The sequence below is a fragment of the Hirundo rustica genome, chromosome 10 (assembly GCF_015227805.2).
Source record: "Hirundo rustica isolate bHirRus1 chromosome 10, bHirRus1.pri.v3, whole genome shotgun sequence".
Lineage (NCBI taxonomy): Eukaryota > Metazoa > Chordata > Aves > Passeriformes > Hirundinidae > Hirundo > Hirundo rustica.
In genome coordinates this window covers 25,402,656-25,421,477 of record NC_053459.1, presented here as the reverse complement: position 1 = coordinate 25,421,477, position 18,822 = coordinate 25,402,656, and the positions used below count along the sequence as shown (strand labels likewise).

The 18,822-nt window shown below is 55.3% G+C and overlaps 1 protein-coding gene across 1 annotated transcript; it reads left to right on the top strand.

Annotated features, from left to right (window-relative positions):
• Window positions 1-11,474: 11,474 nt before the first annotated feature.
• Window positions 11,475-18,584, top strand: AADAC (arylacetamide deacetylase). Its single transcript, XM_040074334.1, has 5 exons — window positions 11,475-11,612; window positions 15,210-15,432; window positions 16,332-16,401; window positions 16,734-16,905; window positions 17,976-18,584. Exons 1-5 carry the CDS (start codon window positions 11,475-11,477, stop codon window positions 18,582-18,584), a joined length of 1,212 nt encoding a protein of 403 aa, XP_039930268.1.
• The last annotated feature ends 238 nt before the right edge of the window (window positions 18,585-18,822 follow it).

Here is an 18,822-nt window from a genome sequence, read left to right as displayed (position 1 = left end):
TTCATATCTAGGTCGGGGTAAGCAGGATGAGGGGCCAAATTCTGATCCAGTGATGACATGGGTAAACTCCCACTGATTTCCAAAGACTGAATTGGCTGTAGAGGGCTGGGTTTTGCAAATCCAAGTGCCTCTGACAAACACATTTGGCTCTCTTTCTGCCAGCACTCCATTTTTTTTTCCCCAGTTCAGATGTTTATGTGAGTTCCTGCTGGCTCGGGGTGCTGAATGTGTCTGGATGGATTTGAGGGTATAAATGAAACTAAACATGTCTAGCAAATGCCGTCAGCACTGCTCAGCTGGAGGAGCCTTACGGAGCTGCTGCACCCTTGTGTCACAGCTCTGCTCCTCTGGCTTCTCTCTCTGGCTGTGAGGGTGCAGCTTTCCTGTAAGAGTTCCCACAGCTGCCACCTCCCAGGGCGGCACAAGGGCTTGAGCCCCCTGCCCTGGTGTCCCAGGTGAGCCTGAAATGGCCACCAGGCTGTTGTAATGGCGCTGGAATTTATGGTGGGCAGAAGTGCTCAGAGACTTATATCCTATGACAGAGATGCTGTCATAGGCATGAATGATTTCTGAAGCGTGAGGAGTACTGATATGAGCGGCACGTGTCTGTAATAAGCAGTGCAAAACAAATCTGGGGCCAGAACCTCTCCTGCAGGTGCTGCAGTGCAGTTCTGAGCCACTGTGGTTTGTTTGTCCTGCTACTGAGATAAGCAACTGTTGTGGTTTAAGCCCCAGCCAAAACCAGCACAGCAGTGTGTGTGCAGCAGCTTTTACATCTTCATTCCATGTATTAAAAAGACAATGAAATTTATCTCTGTGGCTGTGAGAGGAGCAGTCACCCCAGCGAAATGCGCTTTCAGCAGCAGGAGTGTAGGAGTGACATGGTGGGAAAACATAAAACCGGGCATAAACACCTTCCCTGGAGCAGGGTGTTCAGGGGGCTGCCTGAACGTGCAGAGCTCTGACGTGTGCGCGACCGCCAGAGCACTCTGACACGGGACACGCACCTGAGAGGGGCTTGCACCCAAAGATCACCAGTCTCTTCCTTCAGCTGCGTGCTCAGCAGCTCTGGTGCTGCACAGGGAATGCTTTACCTTCATTGCAGGGGGGATGTTCAGCCTTCGTTTCCTTTCTGGCCTGGCTTGAGGGGATGTGGAGATTTTCTCTGTCCTTCTGGATGTACACTCTGTTCTTTGCTATTTTCTGTTCACCAGTACTATGAGCTGTAATTTCGTGTTAAAACCAAAACCCTGCATGGAAACAGCAGTCAGCAGGGAGCCCAGGAATGCTGGATGTAACACTCTTCCACGGTCATTAAGCCACTGCACTGAGCAGCTTGACTCATTGATGCTGCCTCCTCTCTGCTTCCTTGGATATCAAATGCTATCCCGGTTTCTCTTTGTAGCTCCCTGGGAGTTTTTTTGCTGTAGTTCCCTCCTGTGGTCAGCGCCACATATGCAGCGTTCCGGGAATGCCGGGGAGCATCGGGTGCCCTTTGCACGGGCATCTCCTGGGGCTCCGTCCACGCCCCTCTGCCCTCTCCTCGCACTGTGCAGGCAGAGCCCAGAATATCCCAGGAGCTTTTTCCTTCCTGAGCTGGTGGCAGCGGATGGAAGGAGGGAGCCTTTTCCACCTGCAGCCACAGGTTGTGTTTAAATTGTTCATGGGTGTCCTTAGGAGGCTGTGATACGTTTTTGAAATGCATTTATTTTGAGACCAAGACAAGCCAGAGAGGCTGAATAACGTGTCCAACTCATAGGCTCATTCCCAGTGATTTCCTTGGCTTGGGCAGCTGACTGGGATCCAGCTCTCATTTCTGAGGATCTGACAGGGGAAGTGCTGGTCTTGCTGAGGTCCCCCGGGCGATGAGCAGGGGTCAGACACCAGCCAGGGCTGGGTCCCTCGGCCAGCGGAAGGAGCTGAGACCATCTCCCCCTCTCCCTGCAGGAGCCAGGCCGGTCCCTGCCTGCCCGGAGCTGCGGCTCCTCTCCCGGGAGAAGCGCTCCCTTCCTCCGGGAGCTGCGGCTCCTCTCCCGGGGGAAGCGCTCCCTGCCCGGGGCCGGGAGCTGCGGCTCCTCTCCCAGGGGAAGCGCTCCCTGCCTCCGGGAGCTGCGGCTCCTCTCCCGGGAGAAGCGCTCCCTGCCTCCGGGAGCTGCGGCTCCTCTCCCGGGGGAAGCGTTCCCTGCCCGGGGCCGGGAGCTGCGGCTCCTCTCCCGGGAGAAGCGTTCCCTGCCCGGGGCCGGGAGCTGCGGCTCCTCTCCCGGGGGAAGCGCTCCCTGCCCGGGGCCGGGAGCTGCGGCTCCTCTCCCGGGGGAAGCGCTCCCTGCCCGGGGCCGGGTCCCTGCCGGGCGCTGGGAGGTGTGTGGGGAACTCAGCCACGCTTTCCCTGAGGCTGCTGCTGCTCCAGTCTGCTCCTCCGGGATAAACTACCTCCGGGAGCTAAAGCCAGGGTCTGTTCCTAGCCAGAAAGAATGCAGTCCGTGGAAAAACCATAAAAGTTTCTGGTTGTGGCAGGGTTACAGCAGGGCTGACAGTGAAAGTTCCTGCTTGGATCAGGATTACAGCAGGAATGAAATTGCTCAGGAACTCAGAGTTTTCCCTCAAATACAGACATTGATAATTTTGTATTTGCCTCTTTGTGGCTCGCAGTCAATCTCCTCCTGAAGTTGATTTTTCTGTTTTGTACAAGCGAAATATTCTGTGATGCATTTTATAATTTTTAAAATATCCTTTTTGTTGTAAAATCGTGGCCCTTCCTTGCATCCCACTGCCTGGGTGGGGTGCAGCTCCTGCTCCCGCTGCACCCCCAGAACCCAGGGATGCAGACTGGGGATGACTGGATGCTATGGCTCAATTTAATGCCACAGGGAGGTTGCCAAGGCCACCAGGCTGTGCTGGGCTGTGGCAAGAATCACTGGTTGTTGATTGTTTAAAGAGTAGGGGCTGTGGGTTTTTACCATTCACATTCTGAGGCTGTTTCTGTGAAGTTTTGATCAACCCTTTTGGCCAGTCCTTGGTCAAATTCCAGCAGAAATCCCAGAACTATTAATATTCTAATTGTTTTCCTCATCTCTGTTGGTTATTGGCAAAGGCTGTGGATCCTCCTGCAGCTTTTTAATGATTTTACACACGAGAAAATGATGGGAGGCACTTTCCAAAGTGCTTTTGTAAGTGATGGGGCCACAAAGGGAGACTCGCCAGGGAGTCTGCAGACACCAGCAGCCAGGTTTGCCTTTGTCCCTCGGGCTGTGCAAAGCCATGAGTCACTTTCCATCCCTGCCTTCACCTTCCCACAGGCAAAACACGGTCTTGGACCTGATTTCATATTTAGAGAAGCGGTTTGAGAGCTATTTGCTTAGTTTGCACTATTATTATTAAAGACAGAAATGGGTTTTTAAAGGTTTTAGAGAGTTATAATTGTAGATGGCTTTCACTTCCAATCACCCAGTGGGAGCGCTGGGGCTTGCTCTGCAAAATGGGGAAACCTGAGCTGCAGCAGTGATGAGCCTCAGGGACTTGGTTCTTTCATTGCAAATCCACTGCAGTTGCCTCAGAATCACCGAGGCTGGAAAATAACTCTAAGATCACAAAGTGCAACCTTTGACCAGTCCCCAGCCTGTCCCCAGCACTGACACACTCAGTGCCATATCCAGTCTTTCCTCGGACACCTCCAGGGACGGAGACTCCAAACCTCCCTGGGCAGCCCCTGCCAATGTTCAACAACCCATTCAGTGACGAAATTCCCCCTGATTTCCAACCTGAACCTCTTCAGCCCAGCTTGAGGCCATTTTCCCTCTGTTGCAGGGCACCCCCACACCTTAACAGGTGTTTTCAGATTAGGAAAGTGTGTGAGCTTCACCCCTTGATCTTTTAAGGAAAAGAACCAGAAACTTCCATGCTCCTCTCACCATAACTAGCCCAGTGCCAGGACAAAGGCACCTGTTGGTCCCTTGAGGTGTTCCTCAAGAATTTTAGCTATTTTCTATTGGGCAGCATGCAAAAAAATCCCCCGTCCTAGATCGTTGAATACTTAAGAGAGCACAGAGATTCTTGGGGCTTTTTGGGGTGTCTTAGCAGGTGGAAGGGACCTCCCTGCCCAGCACACAGCTTTTACTCTTTTGTTCTGTATAGTTCGTTATTTCTGCTTTAATTAAACCTTTTTGCTTTTCCAAACGCCTGCAATCAGCTGTTTTGCTGATTTCTCATAAGCCATTTCTGGGAGGCTGCCGGCACCCCTCGGGGTGTGGTGCACTTTTGTGGGGCGCGTGACACACCGGCCTCATGCAGGAGCTCATCACCCCCTGTGCTGTCACTTGTTGCCTGGGAGAAGAGGCCGAGCCCTGCCTGGCCACAGCCTCCTGTGGGGTGGAGATATCAGCTGCAGCTCGAGAATCTCCAGCCTTTTGCTGAGGCTGAGCCTGATCCTGCAGCAGCTCTGCAACCCACTGGGCACTGCGGGTGCTTTACAGCTTAATCAGTCTCCGTAATGAACCTTCAGTTAATAAATGCTAACAACCCGTTGTTGCAAAATCACGACCTTGATGCTTATTAGAAGTATTCGGCATTGCAACACTTCTCAGAATTGTCGTGAGGCCAAACCCTGTGTGTCCGTTCTCAGAAGTCCCTGGGAGTGGAGAACAAGCCCTGCAGGGAGCACGGGTGCTGCTCACCTGCTCCTGGGGAGGAGAGGGGGCACGGACAGGGCTCTGCTCTGGTTTGGAACAGTTTCCATTTTAACATCAACCAAACGCTTTCTGCAGCATTTCCCTCTAGTTTTGTACAGCTTTGGTGAATTGAAAGCTGCAGGTGCTGTACGTGGTCCTGGCTTGGATCCTCGTTCTCAGACCTTGCATGGTGAGATTATTCCAGGAGGGAATTCTCTTGGCTCAGCTCTGAGCAGGCAGAGGTGACCCACGGTCCCAGATGCTTTGCAGGGTGATTTGAGAAAATGCACTGGTGGTTTCTGATGTGACCACAGACACTCAGCTCTTCTGAGGAGCTGCTCAGCCCCGCTCCATGTCCCCTGGTGTGTTTGTGTCCCCTGCATGTCCCATCCTGCTGGGACAGTGTCAGCTGGGTGGATTGAACAGCCAGTGTTCTCCCAAAGCTCTGTGGCCTGGATCTCCCTGAGGTTTCCTCAGCTCCAGCCTGGCCACAGATGCTGGGAGAACATTGGCTCAGGGAGTTGGGGTCTCAGTGAGAATGGGGGTGAGAAGCAGAAGCCGGGGGAGAAAATGTGTCCCCAGATGAGGATATTGGGAGTTCACGTTTTCAGTTTGTGTCTGATTTTAGCCAAATGACTGTTTTTGTTACACACTGAGAGAATGAGAACTAGAATTTTGGTGTGAGGCTGCCTTTAAAATGCAATTACTAAGCACCAGCCTTCCACTGTGATTTTGTGGAAACAAGATGAAACCCACAGGTTTGCCAGTTCTCACTGCACTGCAGATGTGAGATGCATTGGACACGTGGCTGCTGCTCGAGTTCTGGTGCTTCTGAGAGTCATTCCTACTGCAGGGTAGCAGCAGCCAGCAGGATCCGGAGCTGCTGCTGAGCCAGCCCACAGGATCAACAGCCCAGGATCCCCCAGAGACAGGATTCCGCAGTGGCAATGCTGTTTCTGGGTGCTGCCACAGATTGGACGGGAGCTGTGTTTCTCCCCAGCACTGAGATTTCCCAAAGGTCAGCAAGGTGATTTTATACCCACCTGAGCTGCGGCTCAGCCCCACTTTTCCAGTGGGAACGGGAAGAGTTCAAATCCATCCTCCTGGCCCTGCTGCAGGGGTGGCTCAGGGGATGGGTACCTGGCAGCACAAGGGTTTCAGCTTAACCTTTCTCTTACAAATACACAGGCCAAGCTTCTGGGGCACTTTGGCCAAACCCCCTCTTGCATAAAGAAACATCCCCGGGGTCTTTTGTGTTGGTGTTTCCAGCAGCTGGTGAGAATTACTCCTGGTTGTTTCCTTTCCCTCTCCTATTCACAAAAGGAACAAATTAAGAAATTTGATATTTTCTGCTCACAAAATGAAAGAATAAACTTTGTGGAAATGAGGTCTGGGCAGCAGTTGGGTCTTTGTTTTGTGCAGCAGGACCTGCTTATGCAAGGAGAGCCTTTGGCAGGGCCCTGCAGGGAGGTGGGCATGGGGCACCTCTCCTGTGGCGCTGGAGAAACAACTTTGGGGAGAAACTGAGAGATAAGAGAGACCTGTGGAGGGGGAAATGTGGAATACACCTGAGGGGCAAGCTGTGTCCCAGGAGCCCACCCTCTCCCCGGGACACTGTACTCACTCAGCACAAGTCATGTTGTTATCTCCTTGCCAGTCAAAGTCCCAACACTGCTGCAGATCTGGTGTATTAAACATCAGATCCTGTGTAAAAGGTTACTTTCTGCTAGTCCTGTTCACCATGGCTTTACCTGCTCAGCAGCAATCCCAGAGCCTTCCCAGCACGTGGCAATCCCCATCAAACCTGCAATCCCTTCCCTGACCTCAGGTACAGCCAGGAATAACAGGGCTGCCCTGGGGCAGGGGGTAGAACTCGCACCAGAGCAGATGGAATTCTCTATAATCTTACATCTACTCTTCAAAAGCATCTCAAAGCATTCATTTGGCAAGATAAACAGCAAAAGTAACTAAGTTCTGGCCTGCATCATGCTTTTTTTCTCATTTGCTATTGCAATTCCATTTCAGAGCTCTGTTGCTTTAGCAGCAGCTTAATCCCCCCAGTGCCACTGCAGCTCAGCCGGAGCAGCTGTGACCCCCTGGTCTGGATAATGCCCCTCCTGCTCCTCATCCTTGGCACTCCTGGTGACTCTCACTCCAAAGTGTCACTGATTTCAGACTCCAGCCTCCAACATGTGCTCCTGCCTGTGTACATCTGTGCACTCACACAGCCAGGGACATGTTTGAGTAAACAAATCCAACCCCTCTCTCGCTGCAAACATTTCCCAAATCCTCTCTTTCCTGTTTTGTGGTCTTCCAGGTGGTCATTCCCCTTCCCAAGTGACCGCCTTGGGCTTCAATTTTATCAATGATTTTTTAAAAATTTACTGATTTAACTATGTGTAAGATTCCTGCTGATTTTCCCTCAGGTTTCTTCTCTTCCTTATCTGTTCTTCCAGGACGACAAATCTAACTCCAGTGAGCTGCTGCTGGATCCAGATTCAGGAATTGTGTTATTTTTATAAAAATGGGACACTGTATGAGAACTAGAACTAGATGGACATGGAGAAGCTGGCAGTGGGAGGTGTGAGTTAGATGAAATCCTTGTTGTAAGTTTGGGTTCCTTAAATTACTTTGAACCACGAATTTTAATGTAGAAGAGAATATCAGTGGAGGTGGCTGGGAAAACAAAAGTGTTGCTGCCTTCCTGCCAAACAGTAAAAAGTTGCATGTTTGAAACCCAAGATTTCAGTTTGAAAGCATCAAAGCAAAACACTGATTTATTTGAAAACCCCTGTTATCTTATCCTGATAATAATGCTATTTTCAGACAGAGTTGGAAGATGTTTTATTGGCTGCTCTAGTGCCTTCATGAACACAGCATGTTTCTGGAGCTGCTGCTTTGTCTTGTGCTCAGAAATACTGCATGTGCTGTACTTCTGCTTACTCAAGTGTCAGAGAATTGCTTTTTGCAGCTCAGGGTATGAACATATTGTCAAATAAGACATTTGTTTCCATTTATGCAACTCGCAATTTGGTAATAAGCAACAGACGAAAAAGCAGCGCCCAGATTCTCTTGTATAAAATTTCTTGTGAATGCCATCCCTTCATTTCATAGAAATGGGCCAGTTTTCCGTCCTGTGAGTAGCATTACAAAATACAGATACTAGTAACGAAGAAGGAAAGCGGAAATAACTGAAGCTTAGTGAAATGGGCTGAAATCTGGCGCTGGATTCTGAGTATCAACGCAAAGGCTGTTCCTGGACTCGGGGGTATTTTCAGCGCCGCTCTGACTGTACAGACAGCTCCGTGCGTGCCCTTCAGAGGCATTAAAGGGCAGAATAAGTCATTTTCGCTTTTTGCTACAAGGTTGCAACTTCACAGCGCGGAGGCTGGAGTGGGCAGCGCTGGCTGCCGCCGGGGCCGCGCCGTGCCCCGCTCCCCGGTGCGTGTCCCGGCCCCGCCCGGAGCGGAGGATCCCGGACTGCTGCTCCCGCTCCGGACGGGCTCTCTGGTCCCTCGGCTGGCCAGGGAGACCGTCTGCAGGGCTGCACTGCCTCCCGGTGGCTTCTCCCTTCCTTTCCAAAACCCTTCCGATGAAAGCCCGTCACTTCGGTGGCTGCGGCGGTGGCACCTGCGGCGTTTCTGCCTCCCCGTCACCCGTGCGACGGCCGCCACCGCCGGCCCCGGGCTGCCGCCACATCTGTCCCCCTTCTTCTGAGGTTTCTGCACGGTCCCTGGGGCCGTGGTGCTATTTCCCCACACCCCTTTCAAGATCCCAGTGTCCATCCCTCACCCCACAGCCCTGCTGGGGGGTTGGGACCGAGGGCTGGCTGTCCCCAGCCTGGCACCTCTGTCCCCGGCAGGGCGGGGCTGTGGCTGCCCTGACCCCGTGTCCCATGGGGGCACCCGGGGCACCCTCTGCCCACGGGGCCCTGCCCGCCCCGGGTGCTGTTTTGGGCAGCCGTGACTCCAAGCCCCAGAGGAGACCTGACCCTTCTCAGCGTGGATGTGCAACGCCCCTGCTGTCACACGGGGCCGAAGGGTGTCTGTGAGACAGCCCGGGGCTGCCATCACTGCCAGGAGCACCCCTGGGCTCGGCCAGGGCTGCAGCAGTGACGTGCCCAGCACACCCCAACACGGGGCAGGCTTCCACTGGGAAATGATGGGCACGGGCTGCACGTGGAGCCCCCGCTCCTGGAGAGTTTAGCAGCCGTGTGGATGTGTGGATGTGGCGGTTGGGGACATGGGTCAGTGGTGGCCTGGGCAGTGCCGAGGGGATGGTTGGACTCGGTGGTCTTGGAGGGTTTTTCCGAGCTGGGCGATTCTGTGACCTACGGACAGAGAGGGGTCTGTAACCTGTGAGAGTGCCGTGAGCGGGAATGCAATGGGGCTGAAGAGGGACTGCTGCTATAAACTGACGTAAGGTTGTAAGCCTGGATTGCTGTCACACACAAGATGTAAGGTTATAAACCCACGCATTTCTCCTTTCCCAACCGCAGTTTGAAAACCCAGCCTGAGGTTGCGACATTTATTTTTTGCTGGGCTGACTGAGGTCAGGTCAGTGCCTGATCGAGTCCCTGCCACTCTCCACGGCTGGACAATACGCAGAGACAGGCAGTCCAAGCTCTGACTGTCACTGTTGTGGAGCACATGGATGCAGGGGATGCTGGCTCTGAGCAGGGTGACATGCTGGCTGCTCTTCTTCCATTGCAGTTTCAACCCTGGCTTTATTCTGCTTAACTTTGCATTCATTTTTTTCCGCGAGATCAGTAGCTTGGTCTACATAAAAATGCAGAGGGTGGGAAGCAGGGCATGCTGCATGGCTTGTGGTACACCGTGTGCAGGAAGGCAGCGAGATGAGGTTTCATCCTCATGTAATTACAGAATGGTTTGGGTTGGGGGAGTGCCTCAACATCATCTCATTCCACCCACATGCCATGGGCAGGGACACCCTCCACTAGACCAGCTGCTCCAAGCTCCAGCCAACCTTGTTCACTGACACAAATAAGGAAGAAAAAGGCTAAGCCAGATGTTTGTTTGCTTTAGAAGGCTGTGAGTAGGGGGGAGCAGGGGGTGCACAGCAAACCAGCAGTGGTGGGTGCTGCTGCAGGCTCTGGGGAGTGTTGGCAGTACAGGGCCTGGTGTGGGGGTGAGGCACAAAGGGTGATCACTGCATGGGATTGATCCACGTGTGCCATTTGGCACCTCGTCCCCTGTCTGAGACAAGCCTTGTGCTGTCCCAACTGGTCCCTCTGACTGGAAGGGCTCTAATAAATTTGGCATATGGGCATTTCCATATTGCAGCTGATGCTGTGCGGTTCCTTTGGGTAAATCAGTCCATGGTTTCCTTGATCTGGGAGTGCTGTGGGTTCAGGGAGGTTGCTGGGGTGGTTCCCCAGAGGGCAGGGAAGTGGTTCTGACATGAGATGAGACATTGGCCTTTCAAGGTTAAGCACTGTGAGCTCCCTCCCTAAGCCAAGGGTGACCTCAGGGCAGGAACGGAGCAGAGCCCAGGCTGTGGCTGCACGGCCACGCTCCCATCTGGAGACCAGCATGGAAGGAGACTGAAAACCTTCCTTAACTGCAACAAAATAAAACACCACTTTTGTGGTGGTTCCAGGTCTGGCCCCATCTTCCTCTGTGCTGTTTGCCCCTGCCAGAGCTGTCCTGGGAGCTCCCTTTGCTCCTGGGGAGGGACAGGGCAGGAGAGGGTTTGTCCTGCACCCCCATCACTCACCTGGGCCTTATCTTCCCATGCCACCTGAAACCTGGCTTCTGTACCTGTGAAACCTGGCTTCTGTACCTGTGTTTTCCCTCTCAGCCCCTGATAAAAGACCTGAGCTGTGCAAAAGGAGATGGTTTTGCTGGTCTGTGCCCAGCCCTACCTGTCACTGTGCAGGGACCCCGGGCCAGGCCACCCTCAGTGTCAGAATGGGCTCCCTGTCCCCTGCCCAGCTCCTGGCACTGCGCTCCAGGGCAGGTGGAGAGGCCACGGGGCTCTGTTCTCTCTTGGCTTTGTTGGAGCAGGGTCAAGAGCATTGGGCTGTCACTGGCTGTGTGCTGCAGAAGGACTGAGCAGAGAGAGCACAGACGGATTTTTAAAATGCTTGAACAGTTTGGAGGTGCCCAGAACTTAAAGAAAGGTCTGAAAGTTTGACTACGGGCAAATTTCACCTGTGTTTGGGCTGGTGGCACATGGTTCAGCTTTCAGCCTTCTGTGGCGTTCGCTGCTCTGCTCCTCCCAAGGATGCTGCAGCCCCACAGGCTGCTCGGCCGCAGAGAGCACGGGGCTGGGCCGATTTTGCTGTTGGAAGGACTTCAGCCAAATAAATCCCCTCCATTTTAAACTGGAAAGATAAAACCGCTGTGTCCCAGGCTCTGTTTGAGCTTCTGCCTTGCAGAGGGGCAGGGCCGGGGCAGGCGGAGGGGCAGGGCAGGGGCGGGGGCTGGCAGAGAGCTTCGGTGCGGGGCTGGGGCGGGCAGCGGGGCTCGGTGCGGGGCTGGAGCTGGCTTTGGTGGGGGGCTCGGTGCGGGGCTCGGTGCGGGGCTGGAGCTGGCTTTGGTGAGGAGTTTGGTGCGGGGCTCGGTGCGGGGCTGGCCGGCTCGGCTGCTCGCGGCGACCGCACGCCCTGCTGGGGGAACCTGTTGTTTTGGAAGCTGCTCAGCGGAGTAACCTCTGCCCCGCGTCATACGACAAGAAATCACCTCCTGGCCGGGACCCAAGCAAAACACGGGATTAACTTTGCCCTGTGCTGGCTTGCTGGGAGGCGGCGAGAGCTGCTCCAGCAGCGCCGGAGCGGAGCCTGCAAGGATGGGGGCCAGGCTGCTGTGCCTGTGCATCCTCACAGCCCTCCTCGGCTACTACATCTACACCCCGATCCCCGAGGACCTGGCCGAGCCCTGGGCAGTGATGCTGGTCTCGGCTGTCCTGAGGACCGTGGGGCACCTGGTGAGGCGGTGCGGGCTGGGGGGCAGAGCTGCGGGCAGGGCAGGGCAGGGCAGGGCAGGGCAGGGGGGTTCCCGTGCCCCGGGGCTCACGGACACGGCGGTGCGTGTGTGTCCTGCTGCGTGTGTCACACGGGAACCGTGGTGCACTAACGCAGGGGCAGTGAAGCACCAAACCGGGACTGTGATAGAAAGCAGTGCAGGAAAGGTTTGATCTTGCAGCCTTGAGAAAGGGCCGTCCCAGTATCGAATGGGATGTGGGGTGTGACTGTGGTCGACAAGCACAGACAAGCTTCTCCTGCTTTGCTCTCCTGTGCAGATAAAGCACTGCTGCTCGAATCATTCCTGACTCCGGTGTGCCCAGCTCCCTCGGCAGCGCTGGGAGTCGGGGGAGGGAGATTACAGCGGCTCTCACATTCTATTGATTTTTGTGGTTTCGTAGAAGTCCACTGACAAAACAGGTCTGAAAACCTCACCAAACAGCGTCTGTGCGAGACAGCCCTCGCTGGCAGGAGTTCCTTTCTAGGGCTGTGCAGTGTGCAGGAGGAGGGAGGATGAGGAGCTGTTGGTGTGTGTCAGGGACTCTTGGTTTGATGTCGGGGGCTGCGGTGGCGGAAGATGACAGTGGTGGGAAGGAAAGAAACTGCAGTCTGCAGTGTTGATGCGCTGCCTTGCTGCTTCCCCTCCTCGATCTCTGCTGGAGGGAGCCTGCAAGGAGGGCGGGCAGGGCAGCTCCTGCCCCGGGCACGCCCGGTGCCTGCCCGGTCACACCGTCACCTCCGGCACCGCAGCACGGCACCGCCCGCAGCCGCAGCGTCCTCTCCGTGCGAGGACGGCGCGTTTTCCCTGGAGGATGGGGCCGTGTCCGCGGTGCTGCTGTCCTGCCGGCCCGGAGCAGCGGCGTGGAACCCCAGCCCAAGGGATGCAGCCAGCCACAGCTCCCTGGAGCTGCACTAGCGCAAATTAGATTTGGGTGGCGCTGAATTGTCCAAAGTACATCCTGAATGGCCGCCCAGTCACCGGGCAGTGACTCGTGGTCACTCAGGGCAGGGCCGTGTTTGCACAGGGGATCCTGTTCTAGTCCATCGTTGAGCAAAGGGAGCACAGTGCCACCCTCGAGCATTCCTGAGCAGCAGAATCCTCTCTGAGCTCCCAAAAGGGTGTGCCAAGAGCACTGTGACACGGCACACCTCCGTCCCCTTGGCTGTGGCAGGTCGTGGGGAGCCCCCAGCCCGGCGGCGCTGCTGGGTGTGCTCAGAGTCCCTCGTGCCCCCTCTTTGCAGCTGGGAATGTCTCCCGTGCCTGCTGGTGCTCATGTCCTGTGTCCATGTGCTGCCAAGAACAGCCTCTGAGAACAAACCTGACACTTGCTGCGCAAGTTTTCTTTGAGCCCAAAATCCCTCAGGTATTTCAAGAAGTGCCCCACGCCCTTGGTCTGAAACACCTGAAGAAAGCACAAAACACAACACAGAGATTTTGCTGTCACTGTGTGACATCCTTCCCTGCTCAGCCCAGCTCTGGGGAAGCTCTAAACCCCAGACCTGGGCCCCACTCAGGAGCTGCCCGTGTTGGGCTGATGGGGAGCATCACCCCAGCTGAACTGCTGGAAGCCGTGTGGGCACTGCCCTGCCCGGGCACAGCCAGGTTTTGGAGGGTCTGTCCTTGTGTAGTGCTCCTCTGTGCAAGAGGGAGGAAGTGACTGGGGAAAATGCTTCCCAAAGCACAAGGATCCCAAACCCCAAAGTGGCTGGCTTTCCTGTTACCTCATAGCACCCAAAAATCTCACACTGGGACAATGAGGGATTTTCAGATGAGGGCACCACTTCCTTTTGTTAATAATGGCCTGGAAACCACAGGCAGCAGCCCGGTGGTTTTCCACAGTGTAAATTGTCCACTTGTGGAAAACACGGCTCTGAGAGCACTGGAAATCCTCAGTGCTGGGCTCAGGGAATTCCTCCCACCGCGGGGCTTTCACAGGCTCATTGGAGTCACAGCAGGACTCACTTTGACTGAGATATTTGTTTTTTCAAGATGCTAATCCTTGGGGGGAAAGCAACAACTGAGAAATGTTTATGTAAACCGTGTCAATGTTGTGGCTAAAACGGCAGCTCTGGCACGTGGAAGTGTTTGTTTGTTTTCACGGAGCTGATGGCAAGGACCCGCGTTTCCCTTTGCAGTGTGCCAGGGCCTGCCCACTCATCTCCATCCCAATTCCAGCACACTGGGCTTGGCAGGGCTCCTCCTGGCATCACCCGCTCCGAGCCTTCAGAGAGAGGTGACTCCAAAATGTGGCGACAATCACTGTCTAAGGCTGCCAGCAGGGGCTGGCTGTGTGCTGCTCTAACTCCTGAAAAAGAGGGTTATATCATGGAATCTCAGAATCACAGACTGGTTTGAGTTGGAAAAGATCTTAAATTTCCTCTCATTCCACCCTCCTGCCAAGGTCAGGGACACCTTCCACTAGACCAGGTTGCTCAAAACCTGGTTATGTGTAGATGATGATGAAACAGTTGATTTAAATACAATTTTAAGAAAAATAAACACACCAAGCAGGGCCAGACTGTACGGCTGTGCACTGTCACAGTCTGAGGGCTGGAGGTTACCCTATCACCAGGTGGTCAGTTCCACTGGGGGCGTTTCACATTCTCCCTGGGGACAATAAAGCGTCTCTTGGAAGCCAAACTTCAGACAGGTTCTGCACCAGGCTTGGCTAATTTCTTTCTGTTAAAACTCAAACTTGCTCTGAATTTCATCTGTTTTCACCTTCAGGTAACATGTGAGAACTTGGCTTTATTCCTTATTGTTTCAACTGTGATGTGATGAGGCTGGGGTGGGAAGAAGGTCATGGCCCATTGCCGGGGGTGGAGGTGGAGGAGCGACGGTGCTGGTGCCAGCAGCAGGGCAGGAGCTGTGGGTGGCTCTGCAGTGCTCCCTGGGCTGTCCCTGTGCCACGCTGGTGCCAGCAGCAGGGCAGGAGCCGTGGGTGGCTCTGCAGTGCTCCCTGGGCTGTCCCTGTGCCACGCTGGTGCCAGCAGCAGGGCAGGAGCTGTGGGTGGCTCTGCAGTGCTCCCTGGGCAGTCCCACACCACGCTGGTGCCAGCAGCAGGGCAGCTGTGGTGGCTGTTGGTGGCTGCTGGTGGCTGTGGCTCTCTGTGGCTGTTTGGCGGCTGTTGGTGGCTCTCTGCAGCTGTTTGGTGGCTCTCTGTGGCTGTTTGGTGGCTCTCTGTGGCTGTTTGGCGGCTGTTGGTGGCTCTCTGTGGCACGATGCCCATGCTGATGCTGTGGGTCACTGGGCTGGACGCTGGGCCGTGGGGCTGACCCACGTAAACACCGAGCAGGAGTGTGAGTGTGGCACAGAGCAGCAGCCCTGGCTCTGGGCTGGGCTCTGGCCTTGCTGGGCAGCTGGTGGCAGTGTGAGAGTGTCACAGAGCGCTTCTGCACCGCCGGGTTCAGGGGTGCACTGCTCTGCTGCACTGACTCCTGCAGCAGCCTCACATCCTACCGCAGCCTCACGCCTCTGTACAGAGCACCAAACGTGGAATTCCAGCCCGAGAGGAAGCGGGGCTGCGCTTGAGACCGTTTCCCTTGTCTTGTGCTGCAGTCGGAGGCGGCGGAGCTGCTGGGGCTGATGCACTACATGGAGGGCATGAGGCTGATCACGGCCGCCGAGTTCGTGGCTCCCACGTCCGATGAGAACGTCACTGTGACGGACACGGAGCTCAGCAACGTCCCCGTCCGCCTGTTCCTGCCCAGGAGGGCACCTGGCGGGCTCAGGAGGGCCGTGCTCTACTTCCACGGCGGGGGGTGGTGCCTGGGAGACGCAGGTGAGCTGCTGCATTGCTGCCGGCTGCATTGCTGCCCGCTGCACCGCTGCCTGCTGCACCGCTGCCGTGGGTCTGTGGGAAAGATCTCAACAGCCCCGTCAAGCGCTGTCTTTGGTTTTGTGGGAGTTGCCGCAGGGAGGGGCAGGGGGCTGGTGTGTCACGGGTTGCTGCCGAGAGGAGCAGGCAGCTCTGGATGTGTGTGTGTCCATCCCCAGGAGGTGTGTGTCCATCCCCAGGAGGTGTGTGTCCATTCCCAGGAGGAGCAGGCAGCTCTGGGTGTGTGTGTGTCCATTCCCAGGAGGAGCAGGCAGCTCTGGGTGTGTGTGTGTCCATTTCCAGGAGGAGCAGGCAGCTCTGGGTGTGTGTGTGTCCATTCCCAGGAGGAGCAGGCAGCTCTGGGGATGTGTGTGTGTGTCCATTCCCAGGAGGAGCAGGCAGCTCTGGGGATGTGTGTGTCCATCCCCAGGAGGAGCAGGCAGCTCTGGGTGTGTGTGTGTCCATCCCCAGGAGGTGTGTGTCCATTCCCAGGAGGAGCAGGCAGCTCTGGGGATGTGTGTGTCCATCCCCAGGAGGAGCAGGCAGCTCTGGGGATGTGTGTGTCCATTCCCAGGAGGAGCAGGCAGCTCTGGGGATGTGTGTGTCCATTCCCAGGAGGAGCAGGCAGCTCTGGGTGTGTGTGTGTCCATCCCCAGGAGGTGTGTGTCCATTTCCAGGAGGAGCAGGCAGCTCTGGGTGTGTGTGTGTCCATTCCCAGGAGGAGCAGGCAGCTCTGGGGATGTGTGTGTCCATTCCCAGGAGGAGCAGGCAGCTCTGGGTGTGTGTGTGTCCATTTCCAGGGGGAGCAGGCAGCTCTGGGGATGTGTGTGTCCATCCCCACACACTCTGGGCTTTTCTTTCAGGCATGCAAGGCTACGACTTCATGTCACGGCGGATTGCAAATGAGCTAAATGCTGTCGTGGTGTCAGTCAAGTAAGAGATATTCTCCTTCTAGTTGGGATGAGGGTTTGGAGTAAATTAATCTGTTTCAATTAATCTGACTTTTCAGCATTTCTGTTTGGTCACGTGCTTTCCTGCCGACTTACAAACATTTGTGAACAGAGGCTGCCAGTGTGGCAGCGGAGAATTGTGGTTGGGGGCTATTTTGGCTTTATGAAAAAGGGTGGGTAATAAAGCGAATCCTCTGGGGCAGACAGTCCCCACTTCTCTGGGCACAGAAACAAACATCCCTCGACAGGGAGGTGCGAGCAAGCCCTTCTCTTTATTAACAGCAGGTACTGACACGCTTCTCTTGCCCCCACCAGCTACAGGTTGGCCCCTCCGCACCGTTTCCCGGCCCAGTTTGAAGATGTGTACTCGGTGACCAAGTTCTTCCTGCAGAGCCAGGTGCTCTCCCAGTACGGGGTGGACCCAGCGCGGGTCTGCGTGGCCGGGGACAGCGCCGGGGGCAACCTGGCCGCGGCCGTGGCACAGCAGGTACGAGGATGGTCTAAAGCTCACAATCTGCATTTTGGTGGCTTCACGGCCACTAGGAGAAGCTCAGCTCGCAGCACACGCTGCTCTCGTGCCCTGTGCACACAGGATGTCACAGCCTGGGGATTGTCACCGGGCTCCAGGGACTGTGCGTGAGCCACTCGGTGGCATCGAGGAGCTGGAGTGACATCCAGACGTCTGTCCCCTAAAAAAGGCTCTCTGCCCTCTCGTTGGGGCATACATCCCTCTAAGCTTAAGCTCATGTTGACTGGTTTGATGTTTGGGAAGGGAATTTTAACTACGTGACTCACAAAGATGTAAACAGCAGGGAAAACAAGCAGACAAAAAAACCCTCACTAAATGAGGCAGTGTCTCATCATACAGTTTGGTGCCTTTTGCACTTCTCCTTCAGCTTTATTGGATAAAGTCAGCATGATGTTGTTGCTCTCTTGAGAAGTCGTTTGGACCGTAATGAAACACTGGGAATGGTGGTGAATTTGCTGTGGATGCTGAAGGCAGAAGATGAGGGAGAAAATGGAAAATTTATTAGTGAAGAGGGGAAAAGGTTGACATAAATGTCAATGTTCAATTCATCACATTTTATTTGTTACATCTCTAAAACGCAAAGAATTGCAATTGCTTGAGTTGTAACATCTCAGGGTTAAAAACCAAACAGATGAACGTGCTCTAAATTTTGTGAAATGATAAGGAGACCCAGAGACCTGAAACTTTCACGACGTAAGAATAGAAATTTTCTGTAGCCATAGAAAATATTTCGTCAGTACTTCAGAAAGCATCAAAATTTCAGAAAGAGTATTTCCCAAAAATCATTATCCTTCAATATAAGAAATAAAATGAAATTATAATTGATGTTTGACAATTTTTATTACAGCATGCTGTTTCAGATGACCTGCCTATAGATGCAGAATCTCTTTATCCCGGTTTTATTGATAATCTCATTTTGCTCATGCTGCAAAACACGCATCTTAATTCTTTACCTCAGATGATCTGCCAGCGTGGGAGAATCGACGGCTTCACTGATTCTTTGCAACGGTTTCTGCTTTTTTCTGCAGCTGTTGGAGGACCCTGAAGTCAAAACCAAGCTCAAAGCTCAAGTTCTGATCTACCCAGCTCTGCAGGCGCTGGACCTGAACCTGCCGTCCTACCAGGACAACGCCGACAAGCCGCTCTTGTCCAGGTCGCTGATGGTCCGGTTCTGGAGCGAGTATTTCACGTCGGACCCCGCTCTCAGGGAGGCCATGGCCTCCAACAGGCACGTCCCGCCCGAGTCCGGCCACCTGCTGCGGTTTGTGGACTGGAGCCGCTGGCTGCCCGCCGAGATGCGGGGGTCCCACACGTACCGCGGCCCGGCGGCGGGCGACGCGGAGCTGGCCCGGCGGTACCCGGGGCTGCTGGACCCGCGCGCGTCGCCGCTGCTGGCGGAGCAGGCCCGGCTGCGCCGCCTGCCCCGGGCCTACATCCTGACCTGCGAGCACGACGTGCTGCGCGACGACGGCGCCATGTACGCGGCCCGGCTGCGCGCCGCCGGCGTGCCCGTCACCCACCACCACGCCCAGGACGCCTACCACGGCGCCATCACCTTCCTCGTGGGGCCGCTCGAGCAGGCCCTGGGCCGTCGCCTGTTCGAGGCCTGCGTGGAGTGGCTGCGGGAGAACCTGTGAGCGGCAAGCGGCGCCGTCCTCGCCCTCCTCACGGCCCCGGGGGCGGCCGGGGCGCAGGGGCCGTGCTGGATTCCGGCCGCCGTCGCCGTCTCCCACAGAGATTCCCGCAGTGTTGGGGCTGGAGCGTTTCCCACCTTCTTGGGCAGGGAATCGGTCTGATCCTAACCCACACCTTCCTCCAGTGCTATCATCCGAACCTCAAACCCCCAGACTGCCGGGACTGCCCTGGGGTTCCTTT